This window comes from Schistosoma mansoni, chromosome 4 (assembly GCF_000237925.1).
Source record: "Schistosoma mansoni strain Puerto Rico chromosome 4, complete genome".
NCBI lineage: Eukaryota > Metazoa > Platyhelminthes > Trematoda > Strigeidida > Schistosomatidae > Schistosoma > Schistosoma mansoni.
The window spans coordinates 20,978,537-20,993,421 of NC_031498.1; the positions used below are offsets into that span (position 1 = coordinate 20,978,537).

The 14,885-nt window shown below is 33.5% G+C and overlaps 1 protein-coding gene across 1 annotated transcript in view; it reads left to right on the forward strand.

Annotated features, from left to right (window-relative positions):
- Window positions 1–506: 506 nt before the first annotated feature.
- Smp_130890 (putative transient receptor potential cation channel,subfamily m, member) overlaps window positions 507–14,885 on the forward strand; it is a gene marked incomplete at both ends in the record, with an annotated part of 85,187 nt that continues 70,808 nt past the window's right edge. Inside the window, 5 exons of the mRNA XM_018797169.1 lie at window positions 507–659; window positions 7,181–7,355; window positions 7,875–8,041; window positions 9,085–9,396; window positions 13,332–13,712. Coding sequence (XP_018652237.1) covers window positions 507–659; window positions 7,181–7,355; window positions 7,875–8,041; window positions 9,085–9,396; window positions 13,332–13,712 — 1,188 coding nt within the window. The remainder of the gene's footprint in view (window positions 660–7,180; window positions 7,356–7,874; window positions 8,042–9,084; window positions 9,397–13,331; window positions 13,713–14,885) is intronic.

Genomic DNA, 14,885 nt, shown 5'->3' on the forward strand with positions numbered 1-14,885 from the left:
TAGTGATTAGTTTTGCAAGCTACTTCCCAGAGTTCCAGTTTGAAGCCATGCATTGCGAAATGTTGCAAATCGATTGGAGCTAAACATGATCCAAAAGTTATCAGCTTGCGAAAAGGCCTGAATGTCCTGAGTTCGATCTGCAGTGAAGTCTTGGACAAGCACGGCTGAGTCCAATACTATGATCAACTAGCTGTCCAATGATTCCTCGACTTCATTGACTAACTACCTAAAATCTCTCCGTTATGTAAACTGCAAAAATATTCAATATATATATTTAAAGCATAGCATAACTTTGATAATTCACCTGATAAAAACACCTACCAACCAATCAAAATTCACTAAATCACTATTCAAATTAGCGACATATGATATCCAATCGTGTAACTTTACATCAAAATTAAGGGAAAGTTTTATACCTAGAGATTACACAAAAAGAAAATATTACTTATTCATCAGTTTCATCTCCGAAACCAAACCAAACTAAACCCAGCCAAACAAACAATAAAATGAATAAAAATGATACGAAATCAACTACATTTCAAAAATCCACATTACGTAAAAAGCCTAAACAAAATGCTGAAATAGAAAAAAATGATGAATATAATTTTATTCATAGTTATGGAGAAATTCATTTTCCTGGATGTGAAGAACCTGTGAAAGTAATGAATGAATGAATGATTATTATTATCATTATTGTGTTTATTATTACTGTTTTATGTGATGAAAAAAACTATTAAATATAGTGGTTAAGCGCTTGCGCGTGAAACGGATAGGTCCTGGGTTCGAATCTCGCGAGGTGGGATCGTGGATGCTCACTGCCACTGAGGAGTCGCATAATAGGACGAAATGGCTGTCAAACAGTGCTTCCAGGTTTTTCATCGTGGTCTAGCTTCAATTGATTCATGATTTCAGTTATCAACATTACTATAATATCCACAAAACCTCTTCTGAAAATATATATTAGGTTGTTTACGTCAGAGATTGATCACATTCTTGGTATTATTGAAAACTAAGGAGTACTGGATAGCTGTTTTGTTTTAGTATGGGACTACTCTGCAGTACATAACTACAGACTCATCAGGATCAAACCTAGGACCTTCAAGTCTCGAGGTGAACACTTAACCATTAGAACACTTGGGTTTGCACCCACCGATTCAATTTCAACTTCGTTTAGTTTGAGTTGTAGTATAACGGTTATCGTTATAGACTGATTAGATGTTAAGTCAAATAATTTATGAATATTTTGTGAATTTATATTTAGTTAAATCAAAGAGACTTGTGATTTTATGAAAGAAAATGTAATTATTGTTGTTTGTTTCTAAGAGATTAGATGCACCATATTTAGTACAGAATAGTAGTTGATTCAGTAAGACTGTTGTTAATCCATGTTGTTAGTGGAGTTCTACTCCTCCCTTTCAGCGAGGGTACTCCTACTGATCACAAGTTCATTCTACTTCATTAGTTCGACTCAGTACACACTAAAACCGTACACTAGATCAAATCACTGAACTTTAAATTTTGAAGTGATTACGATTCTTTTTAATAGGGATGGATTCGTTCAATTACTTTAAAATTTCGTTAATATTTTAAATATAGTTTGATCTTTAGTTAATATCTTTAGTAAGTAAGTGCCCCATTTATTGGGTTCATTTGATTTATCAGTTTACTTAGAGGTGTTTTACATTAAAAGATACTACAGGTATTGTAGTTTGACAACACTTTACCAGTAACACCTTCTATAATTGAATCGCGCCCACCCAGTAAAATCAAAAGTCAGAGGCAAGGAGGTTGGAAAATAGAGTTGATGAGTTATCAATATATCCAGGAGTGACTGATCTAATCTGGCTAGTGATCGCAGGAGATGTTGCGCACGCCGTTCAAACTCGTGATCTGGTACGGATGCATGACTGAGCGCTTTCAGCTAAATGAGTCCATTAAAACTAATGTGGTTAGCATCCAATATCGAACACTTACAAAGCTATTAATTTTAAGGATTTATTTACAGCTACAACATCTATCTAGCTGATATTCATTCGGTACTTATGCACCATTTACAAATTATGCTAATTTCCCTACAAAACAATTAGAAAATAAAAATTCTATTAAAAATCTGTATTTCCAAACATGATCTACATTTTATGGTCAGTAATAATAATAATAATAATAATAATAACAGTAATATATAATATTAGGAGTAAACAATCCTTTTAACAACGATGAAAATAAAGTTAGGGTTTTTTAGATTACAGTGACAACTTAAAAATATTATGAAAGATGTTTAAACTAAGTACTTAATTTTATAGTTGAAAGCATGAGTCCGTTGAAGCTAGACCACCATGGAAAACCTGGAAGGACTGGACGGCCGTTTCGTCCTATTGTGGGACTCCTCAGCAGTGCTCATCCACGACCTCACTTTGCGAGATTCAAACCAGGACGAAACGGCCGTCCAGTGCTTCTAGGTTTTCCTTGGTGGTCTAGCTTTAACTGACCCATGCTTTCAACTATGAAAATACTAAATCTCCACAAAACCCCTTATGATAATTAATTTCGATTTAAACATTCAGCTAACCATGAAATCTAAAAGTCCTACATCTATTTTTTTGTGGCTAAGTTTTTGTTTATAAACTTCCTTGGATATTCATTTCTCCTTAGAGTATTACATAAAGCATTTGTTTCTTCCCTGAAATGTATCTGAAGAGCATATTGTTTTAATTTTATGGTAGGGAGCTTTCATCAAATGTATTTTTTGATATTGGGGAGGAATAAAACTAAGATGGTTTATGTATTGTCTTGTTCAAGTATTTTTTTGTTCTGGTTTCTTCCTATTAATTAACTTACTCTCCTTCTAAAAGGACTATTCTACCACTATTTCTTTCCTTGACTGTGAAATTAGTACACAGATGAACTTTATTAAATCCTCTGAGAGTTTCAAACCGACTAGTATTAACTTTTACAGAGGATAAAATATGTCATACACATATCGGATGTTATATTGAGAAGGTTTCAGTATACAGTACAAGTGACCAGTTCTTTAGTCCTGCTAGGAAACTGTCGGCTAACATGGGAACCAGTTGTCGACTTACTGCAATTCTATTTAGTTGTCTGTTTAGTTTTTACGTTAAACATCGAATTAAAATTCATGTAACATTTTAATAATAATTCTCTAAGTAAATCTACAGAGATCCAAGTATTTATTTCCGTTACTCTAATCTGGTCATTTTTTCCGAAAATCACTGCCTGGTATACAACTAATGATGAGTAACTTCATTTATTTAACATAGAAGAATCTTACATTCTATATCGAATAACTCAGACTAATTGTTTGATTCCAATACGATCGATAGAACCCAATCGGTATTCAAATACTGGACAGTGATCAATCTGTTTTTTAGTCTTACAAGTAGGTCGCCACTTAAACAGTTCAGTAACAACGTTAGTACTTTTAAATTCATTTAGTATTGCTTGTTTGAATCTTCCCATCAATGTGTTAGGACTGCAACTGGTCAGTCTCTAATTGACATATGTGCATACTGTGCGCATTGCCTTGATATAACCTCAATTCACAAGCAATTAGAGACTGACCAGTTGCAGTCCTAACACATCGATGGAAAGATTCAAACAAGCAATACTAAATGAATCTAAACTTCACCCCATCGCACAAGCAAGTGGCTATCAGGACTCAGTGGCCGAGTGGATAATGCGATGGCGTATGAAGCGAGGGTACTGGGTTCGAGTCCCAGAGTGAACATCAACTCTGAGATGCAGGTACATCCAGCTGACGAGTCCCAAATAGGACGAAACGCGTGTCCTGGATTCCAGTGCTAGCCGCTATCCATCTCTGCTTGACATGTTAGTACTTTTGATTATTGGTGATCTGAGTTCAAACTCTATAAAGAACATCAGTACCCTCAATGGTGTTGATGATTTTCGTTGATGAACTCCAACTAGCTGGGAACTAAGAATGTTTCTATCTATTACGAGTAAACCCTTTATATTTTATACTAGTAATACACTCTTTCTAACGTCAGGTTTATTTCAGAAGTTTTATCTAGGATTCTCATTGAATACCAGATTACCGAAAAGTTAATATAAGATTGAAAACGAACAAAATTTTGTTACCTCATGTAAAGACAGAACTCTTATTGATTTCGAGAACGGAGTTGATTACATATAGCTTCCTACACTGTGATTAAGATGTCAAGTAACCTTCCCATCCTATGAATAGTAAATAATTATGAAGGGACATCACTTAAACATTATTTTAAGCCGTCTGATTTATCTTCATAAAGTCAAATAGTTAAAACATCACATTAGTTATCAGTTGGATTTTGGTAATTCTATTAAGCATTAAACATTCTCCCTAATTTAATTTGCAAAATAACAACCAATTGTCTCAATCTTGGATGTTCCTTCTGCAAATATTGTGGTCTGGTCTACTTATATCCTCATAAGTAGTATATGGTGGTGATCAGACATAGAATGTATTTGGGCAGAAGACCGATAAAGAAAGAGCAGGAATGAAGCACAATCGGTATGATAATGCATGAACAATGAAATCAGAGAAGATGGACTGATATTTGAAGAAGGAATAGTCAAGATTGAGACAATTGATTGTTATTTTGCAAATTAACTGTTTACAGTATGGTTATTAGATTTTAGTGAGATAGCTTGTAATTTGTGCTTAAATACATTCGATTGTCCCCAACTAGTGTTCTGTTCATTACAATACCAGTCCATCTTCACTGATTTCATTGTTCATGCATTTTCACAACAATTGCGCTTTGTTCCTGTTCTTTCCTTAACGATCTTCTGCCAAAATACATTCTATCATCATATACTACTTATGTGGATATAAGTAACCCACACCACAGTATATTTAAATAAATATGAAGCGGTTTCTTCAAATTTTAATCTTACAGAATACAGAATATCTATGTATATATGGGGGGGGGTAAATAGTGTTTTTTATATTTTAATAAGCTTTAGTTTCAACATTAAAAGAACGATTTAGTAGTTAACGCCCTAAAGTTTTTTTTTAAATTCACTTACTCAAAAGTGTACTCAAATGAATAAAGGTAGTTGACAGGAAATCAGATTTACTATTCTGATTACAATTTCCGGATTGTTATACAGATATATACATATATATATAGGCATAATAGGCAGAGTATTACAGTAGCAGTGCATACTATACAAATATATATCTTTGTATATAGAGGTTTAATTCCCAGTTTATAAATAATTCAGGAAATTTTTGTTACGGAGTTATTTCAAAATTGGTCTTGTACGACTGAATATCGTTTCTGTTTTCATTCATTTGTAAAGAAGTTGACTAGATATAATATTGACTAATGTTAATAGAAAGATAAAGAAGAGTGAAATTACGGGTTTAGTTTTATTATTTACATTATTGATTAGGCTTGTAAAAATTTCAATGTAATGAATATAAGTCAATTGGTTAAAGGTTATGATATCTACATTGGGATTTATTTTCTGCCAGGGAAGTTCTACTCATTGCCTTCTCGTGGCATTACTACTGTTTACGAAATTGAGAGGACGAAAAGCGAATGTCCGGAGCTTTAATTGGGTTGGTGGACAAGGCGAGTCCAACTAGGGGAGTTGGAAAACCCTGATTCCAAACCAATGGTGCACATGGGCTCCAGTATCCTGAGGGAATAAATGGCGTGTCAACGAATCGTTGGTCACCGGCTACCATGGGATTGCATCTACTCACGATGCTCCACTGCCTTATGGATCAGACCTTTAGGTCAAAGGCTCGGGGTGTGGCCCCCTAAAAAAACTGCCTGCTTCGGTTTGGGCACCCGGGAAGTACCACAGCTCTCACATAAATCAAATGAGATTTGTGTGGTGCATATATATCTGGTGCCCGTTTGTACCAGTATTTATGTGTTCAAATAAATAAAATCAAAATAAATTATGATTAGAGGTATCTTTCTCCTGTTTTCGAAGATTAGCAAACTTTCATACAGATCAGTTTGTTTATAATAAATCTTGCTAATTGAACGTTATACTCGGTTCCTAAGCTATTCTCGTAACCCCCAAACTAAATCTACACAGCAACTTGAACACGAGAAGTACTTTACTCCAAAGGTTCATTTATGTACAGAAAATATAGGGTTTTCATAGTATTTTAGAAGTCCTTGGGTTTTCCTGAAAATTCTGAAATGCTACTAAACATAGTAGCAGTGTAGTAATCAGCCAATTAGAAACTATACATGTGACTTCATTTTCGCGATGTTTCTATCAAAACTTCTACTGAACGCTGATTAGGTAAAATGCTTCTTAATGTTTCCCGAGCCTTTCTTCTCGAAACAAAACAAGAATGATAATAATGTTTGACTGTTTTCAATGTTCAACATTTACTAACAGTTTACCGGTTAAATTATATATGACTGATAAAATAACTTTCTAGTGTTGGTTAAATGAAGAGAACTGACTACAAATCGAACGTGTGACATCTAAGTCTTGCAGAGAGTGCCTATCCTTTAGACCATTGAGTCAATATGAAAAAAGGTTTATATGTCTGGCTTTTATCAACCTTCAATAGTTTATAGCCATTGTTTAATATCAATGTTTGGTGGATAAAATCTGTTGGAGAGCAGTATACTACAACAAAAGTTATTGAATGCTTCCTGTTTTACAATGTTCTTTTACAAACTAAGAATGGCCTGTAATGAAAACTATAGGATGAATTTAATAAGTTATTTTACATAAAGATTTCGCATACATTTCCCGAGTGCAGGACCGTGGGTGCGCACTGCTGAGGAGTTCCATACTAGGGCGAAACGTCTGTCCAGTGCTTTCAGGCTCTCAACAGTGGTCTAACATTGATCGATTCATGATCTTAATCAAAAACTCCACAATCTCATTGCTGATATTTACAAGAAAACATAGTCTAGTTGTTCTGGAGTCCTGTTTTCAAGTAATGGAATTTTAGTGTTGTATAGATTTGAGAACAAACGTTCAGAAGTTTGTATAAGTGCCCATTTTAGTATGCTTTTGTACATACCTAGTAAAATGACAATTACATAGTACATTTTAACGTTGTATTTTATCAATATTTTGATTACGGAATTTGTAATAAAGATATAATCTTAAATATTCATCGTAAGGTACATTCCCTTTATATATATGACGTATTTTTGCCTTTTTTAAATAGTATATTCGTACAGATCAACGTAATACTCAAGAACAATGGAAGCGTATCTTAGCTGAAAAATGGAATTTGAAACCACCAACATTAATTATCAGTATTCTTAGTTCACATGCTGAATTAACTAAACGTTTTAAGAGCACATTGAAAAAGGGTTTATGGAAAGCAGCTGAAGGTTCAGGTTGGTAATGAGTTTTATACAATGAGATACACTATGTACATTGATAATAAATATTTACTGTAACAGTTTTTTTCTCATCAGGATGTATTTGACATTTATTCCATCCTAGCATGTGACTCATTTGTACTTGATATTCAGGACCTTGTCAGGGATTGAACCTTAGACACTCTAATCTCGTAACAATCGCATGTTTGAAAAAAGTATGACTAACAATTCTTATAGGAAATCAAGTTTATACTTCGAAATATTTCATGATCAGTAATAAAGGGAAACGAGTCAATTGGTTACACTATCTAAACTTAACTAAGGAATTAATTGTATAGTATTTCTCAACAAAAAGATTCACAGATTTCAGTGACATTAAGATCATAGCATCCAAACATTGTGAATGGAATGTGACTATGCAATCAGTTTCCTGTTTTCTCAATACCTAGTGTGGTGCTGACATTATATATCTTACTGCATATATATATATATATATATATATATATATATTTCGGTAAATTTCATTACATTCAGGATGTTGGATTATAACCGATGGTTTTGATCATGGAATGACAAAAGTTGCAGGTGAAGCGGTACGTGATTACACTGAAGCTTACGGAAGTGATCATATGATAATGGTTGGTGTTGCGCATACTGAACGAGTGACTTATCAAGAATTATTTGATTTAGCTAATCATGCGGTAAGTTAAAATTATTGATCATTGTTAATAACATTCCCCTTGATGATTTTTACAATGTTAATTGGATATATATGTATTGATAGCTTAGTGACTAATGTACTCAGCCTACAATCAATAGGACGTAGGTTCGAAGGCGAATCTATCTGTTTTACTGTATATAGCCGAGTAGTATTACCATCCTTCTCACAAACTGCATTGATCAAATCTAATCACATTATTTCGACTAGACGTCTGAGTTAAAAAATTACTAAACAGTTGACACATGATGTAATGATATCAATTTGTTGGGAAAATTGATCACAGATTATCTTGGTCATCAAAATCGTTACTGTATACTTCACTGTTAAATTAATTTAGAACTTGAGAGTCGGGTGTGATAACAAGTTTTCTAACGGACAATCTTTCAAAAGAAAGCAAGAATTCCATTGTATCACTAGAAAGTATGACAAGAACATTGTCGACCAACATTTTTGTGTAAAATAACCTAGTTTTCACAATACGTAAATAGAGTTTATTATGTTAGATAGTGGTGGAAATTTCTAAATTTACAGCATTTAAATAACTTACGAACATATTCGACTTTTAAAAGTTATTTTGTTGAGACTCTAATTTATCGATGACATTTGTGCGACGCCTTAGTGATCTTGAGAATGTTCACCTACTTACTAGGGCTAAATGACGGTTATAAAGCAGTTTGAAGGATAAGGATTATGATTTACAATTGATGCTTACGGTTAGGAATTAGGTTTATGGTTTTCATCACGAATTGACATCAGTTAAAATGATAAAGTGCTATTTAGATAAATGGGTATTTAAATTTCGCACTAACATCCAAGATCTGTCAACCAAGATCTGATTGATTCGTCCATAAATTATAGTCTCGCCGTTATTTCAACCAGAACAATATTTGCTCTCATTGAAGTTTTAATACACAGTTTGTTTTGAAAATAATAACCCTTCATCTGTTATTCATGATCAATGAGTATAACTCTTCGCTTCAGAAAAAAGTTATGGAGGTCATTCCTTTTTTTTGTTGATTCTAGATAAAGAGTAAAGATATTTCTTCAAATGTATTATACCCAGATCCTTTATCTGATGAAGAAACAGATGATATTACAAATACAGCAACTACTTCAATGGAACCAGATTTATGGCAGTTCAATGAATCTGGTCAACAAATCGACAATTCTGCTATTAAACTGTCTAATAAATCACTTACTAAGACTTATCGTTTAAATTCGAATCATCAATTTTTGATACTTATCGATCCAATACTTAAACAAGAGCAAACATTGGAAGATCGACTATTAGAAACTCGTGTTCTGTTAGAGCGTACTATAATAACATGGGCAAAAGTATGTGAAGAAAGTTGATTATTTCTAGTTTTATATAATGATTTATAAGACCGAATAATTTATAGTATGTTTTCATTGTGAATTGATATGATTAGGAATATTACTGAAAAGAAAACGTATTAGATGAATATATCTCTGTGTTTTGGAAGTTCACAATAGTGCACACATACAACGCTCCTGAGACATAAGCCTAGAAAACTTAAGCATCTCGATCGGTAAAGTACTTTTGGATCATTGAATCCATCAATTCTTGATATTGTGTAATGATCATTAAAAGCTTTCCATGTCAAGAGTTTCATGATTCTTTATTTGTTATCAGTTCGTACGGAATAAACCATCTTCATAAAACCTATCCCCTGTTAAGAAGTGAATGAATTAAAAATGAACAATGAAGGTGATTGGTCAATAAAGTGTTAAGTGATTTAAATCACCTTAGTTAACAATTTATCCAATCATAGGACAGTTCAGTATAGACCATTCAATCGTCCTCTCATTACAACTTTAGGTTGATTTAAACTGTATATAGAGAGTGATTTTTATGCTAAATATTACTTTTCCCATTCATAAACCAAATAATGATATTTGTAGACAATAAACAAGCAGATTTGTTTTTTATTAATTTGAAAGGTTCATCTATAACCTGGTCTAATGTCATCAACAATAAGAGAAAATGATAAATAATATATATGATAGTAAGCAATTTATTCAATTTTTACTTACTTACTTTACTTATGCCTGTTACTCCCAATGCAGCATAGGTTGCCGACCATTATTCTCCAACCCACTCTGACCTGGGCCTTCTTTTCTTGTTCTATCCAGTTATTGCTCATTCTTCTCATGTCTGCCTCCATTTCTCGGCGTAATGTGTTCTCTGGTCTTCCTCTTCTCCTTTGACCTTGAGAATTCCAAGTGAGAGCTTGCCTTGTGACACAGTTGGCTGCTTCCCCCAATGTGTTTCCTATCCACTTCCAACGCTTCTTCCTGATTTCTTCCTCCGCTGGAATCTGGACAAAGAGTATATAGTAGAAAATATATTGCAACCACTGAGCTTATTTAGCTCGAGTGTTACATCGTGATAAATTATCAGTTTTTATTAAGGAGACTTATATAAGTAATGGTAGTTAAAATGGTAATAATATTTCACAATATTTACACGATTGGTGAATTAAGGAAGTTGTAAACTTTATTTTTACCTACAGACTTTATTCAGTTGGCCAAATACTACTTAGATTACTCTGTTGAAAGTATGTAGACACTTTACTATTATTATTATTATTATTATTATTATTATTATTATTATTATCATATTTTAGCCATCTTCACGTTCCACATGTGAGGGTAGTGGTTCAGCAAAGACCAGTAGTCAGTCTATATTAAATAAAAGTAAAAAGATACGGAAAAAAGTAAGTTAAATTAATGATATTCGATTCACATTATTACGATGATAAAAAGACTATTCCTTTATTGGTTTTTTTATTCCTTTATTCTACGTAAAGCATAGGACTTAACTAATTGGTGAAATCTAACCAGTACTAAAGGACTAGACAAACATAATATTGAATCGAGGTTTTGCATGCTGGTCCAGCTTCAACGGACTCATGAAATCAACTATTAAATCACTATTGAATTATTAATCAGTTGTAATTATTTGAATCTTATAGAAGGTCAGCCGTAAGACTGTAGTGGCTGGTACTATGTCAAGCCCATATAGGGTATTTTAGCTTCTGGGCTGGCCAATTTATTCATTCTTCTCAAGCTACATTTTGGCCTTGTGACTTATTCGTTTATTAATCCTAACTGTTTTTATTTGAGTGTATGTGTGTTAATTGCTTATACCATTCCCTACATGTCTGTAACTTATTTTGGTCTGACTATATATATTGAGTCATGTTTAGTTAAGTCGAGTTAGTTCACTCTTATTCTCCACTGCGCGTCATTTCATCTCGCTTTGCTCTCTCCTATTTGCTTCCATCGCTGTTTGTTCAAATCAGTGAGTGTATGAAACATGCGTATTCAAACTTCATCCTCGTGATTGACTTATTTTATTCCGTTGTTCTCTAACACGAATTAAATCGATATTTGTATACGACGATAGCTGAGATGTACACCTCGATGATGAACATCATACGCTTTAACTGGAGTCAGATAAAGTGCCACAAAAAATAAATAACTCTATGGTAGCACCTGAGACTATGATACTGGATGATACGCGTTTGAGTTTCACGTGGGGCATCAGTTTTGTCAAGATTATAGATATTATTATCTTGTGTCAGCTATCACTGTAGTGAACGAGAAGAAAAGTGGGGACAATTGAATGTATTTGAACACAAAATTACAGAACACCTTAGTAAAATCCGAAAACCGTACAGTAAATACTTCACTTGTAAAATATCCATAAATTGTCTCAGATATAATTGTTCCTTCGTTTTTACAATAATCATTCTCTGTTCTCATACCCTTTTCTTCGATCTTCTTAACCTTCTGCCTTCAGGTATTTCACTTTCGATTGATGTTACATACTACTTATATCTGTCGACATCAGTAGCACACACCACATCATGACACCGGGGTCAAGCAGGCTTTTTGTTGACTAACTCCGACCACCTAAATGACTTGGTTGTCAGCCAGTCAGATACAATCTGGGACCAGGCACATATATGCATCGGTCCAAGTTGCCACTCCTCATTAGCACAACAAGATGAACACCAAATTCATAGAAGCGGAAACCTCAATGGTAGTAATATACAAAAGAGTGATTGCATATAAGCATGCAATACAGGAAAAAAGGAATTAGTTCATAAACAGAAAGCTACAAAGCAATTTTAATCTCACGGTTTAAGGGAAGATAAAGAGTGTATACACCTACGGCATTGTGATTGATTCTGATTCGTCACCCAGAGTCTCCAACCAGTGGTTACGATAGTCGCGCTGACCCCAACCAAGTAATCTGCATCTACCAACATGGATCACACCAGAAGTTAGTGACTTTATGGACTGGTGTCATGTTTTGATTTGGCCACTCCTAACTTTCTTCCAACCATCTCCAACACTAGTCAGCATTGTGCGTCGTGGTAATCGGTGTTCAGTGGACTCGTGATGTAGCAGTCAGCACTTTGGACTCTGAATCTAATGACTTGGTTGTACCAGGCTTATGTTCAGTTCAATCATTGGTTTACTGAAATGTCTGTGATAAAACTTTAAAAATTATCAGCACACTAAATCATACTCCATTGTAATTGATTTCAAATGAGCACTTTGATTCTGTCATTTTATCTCAGATTGTGAAAGCAGTTGAATTATGAAATGAAGCTACTTTTATGGCTAAACACTAAATTTGATTGCTACTGTTAGAAGTGTAATAATATATTACAATGGACTAAGAATAAACGGTATATATATATATATATATATATATATATATATATATATATATGGAGAGAGAGAGCTTTAACATGAAAGGTGAAGATAAGTAATCGATGGTAAAAGAGGTCAATTACGAGAAAGATTTCAGTATAGAGTGTCAATATTGTAATATTTTTCGGAACAGATATTCTTGAGATAATTTCCAATAATTAGAAGTTACCAGAACTCATTATCCTAATTATAATATCAGCCTATATATTTTAATTTAGAACATATTATCTTTAATCATCTATATGCAAAGACGTTAAAGTGTTGATCGAACTGTAGCATGGTTAAATTTTCCCTACAATTTCACCAAAAACCCACTTATTATAATTCATCTTATTTACCAAGTACTGATAACATTTCTCATATTAAGATTTGTATATATATATATGGCTGCCTAATCAAAGTTGTATGTAACAGGGTTCGAATCCACTACCTTATAGTTAAAAGTGAGTTATTGTAAACAGCAATTCACCTAGACATTGCAGTGACTTTTTGTTTTATTTTTCTAAAATTATTTGTTCAAGGAACAAAAGTTTAAAAACACAGAAAAATCTCTCCTTCCAATTATAACTGTTACTCCAAGACCATCTGCTACACTCCCATCGTTAGGTGATGGTCTTGTAGGTCAAACAATTAGACGACAAAGTCACCTGTATACATGTTCACAAATTGAGAAAAAAACAGGAGTTAAAGATTTATTTCAAAAGAATGAGTTGAATGAAAATCAATTGGTTGATAAAGAAATCAATATATTACAGAATATATCGCAGGATGAACTTAATTCAACTAGTCAGACAACTGCTAGAGTTCCAATATGTGGAATAGTTGGAGGTGGGAATACGGCTACTTTAGATCAAATTTATGCTTCAGTGACATTGAATCGTTGTCCAATGGTACTTGTTCGAGTAAGTTATAATATATTTCGTTGGCGATGAAAATGAATCTACTCCACATACTGGACCACTGGAATGAATTTTATTTTGACATTGTCATTGTTTTTATTTCTAATACTCCAACAGCTTTTTAGTGTTTAACCTAAAAAGTTAGTCAAATTGTTACGTCTGGCCGGTTGTGAACGCTATATTTGCTTCCCTAAGCTAGTTCCGTATCCGCGAGCTAGAACTATACAGCAACTTAAAGACCAGAGAAAAGGCACAAAGTATGAGGGAAGCGCTGTACTACAGGATTCATTTATGTACAGATAATACAGGGGTTTTATAGTAACTAAGAGACCTTGAGTTTCCTTAGTAGCAGTGTGTTAAACAGCCAATCAGGATCTCGTTATTTTAGCAGCATAGCTTCTAATTAATCGCTGATTGGTTGGGTCTCTTTATGAGCCTCTGGAGGCTCTGATAGAGTTTACTGTAAGCCGACTTAACACAAATAGAACTAAGCAACTATCAAAAACACTTAAGTTTGACATGGAGCTTTGATCTATCTGAAAACCTACATACTCATTAATTTTGTAACAAATTGCTCGATCTGGGTAGATCAGTTTCTTATAATCTGTAATCTGATGTTTAGACCACGTACGGACTATAAGCAAAACAGAATACATTGCAGAGAAGTTAGAAAAGAAAGACATTTTCGAGTGAATGTGATCGGTAAGTACTGAAAAACTGTAATATGACCAAACGTGAAGTAAATTGATTTTGTATTGAGATCACACTATATCACTAAATCTTAGTCGCGCACATACATAGATATCAGAATTCAATGAGTTGAATATATGTAAGCTATTTTATCGGTCAGCAGTTGAACTAACTTGATTGTATAATGTGTGTATAGAAATAGCACTTTCAATCCTCTTATAATATTCATCTATTCAGTTAATTGATTGGAAAATGTACTGGATTTCGATTTCGCTAGAATTAATTTTCGTGAATAGATTATCCATTCAATCACTAGCTGAAAATTCTACTATCTCTACAACTTCCTTTATACTAATAATAAGACATATTTTTTGACGATGGTGATAGATTAATGTAAGTTGAATGATGAATATATTATTGTTACCCGATGTTTAGAGATCATGCTTGACAGATATGTTAATCAATTAGGCACCACATGAACTGTAG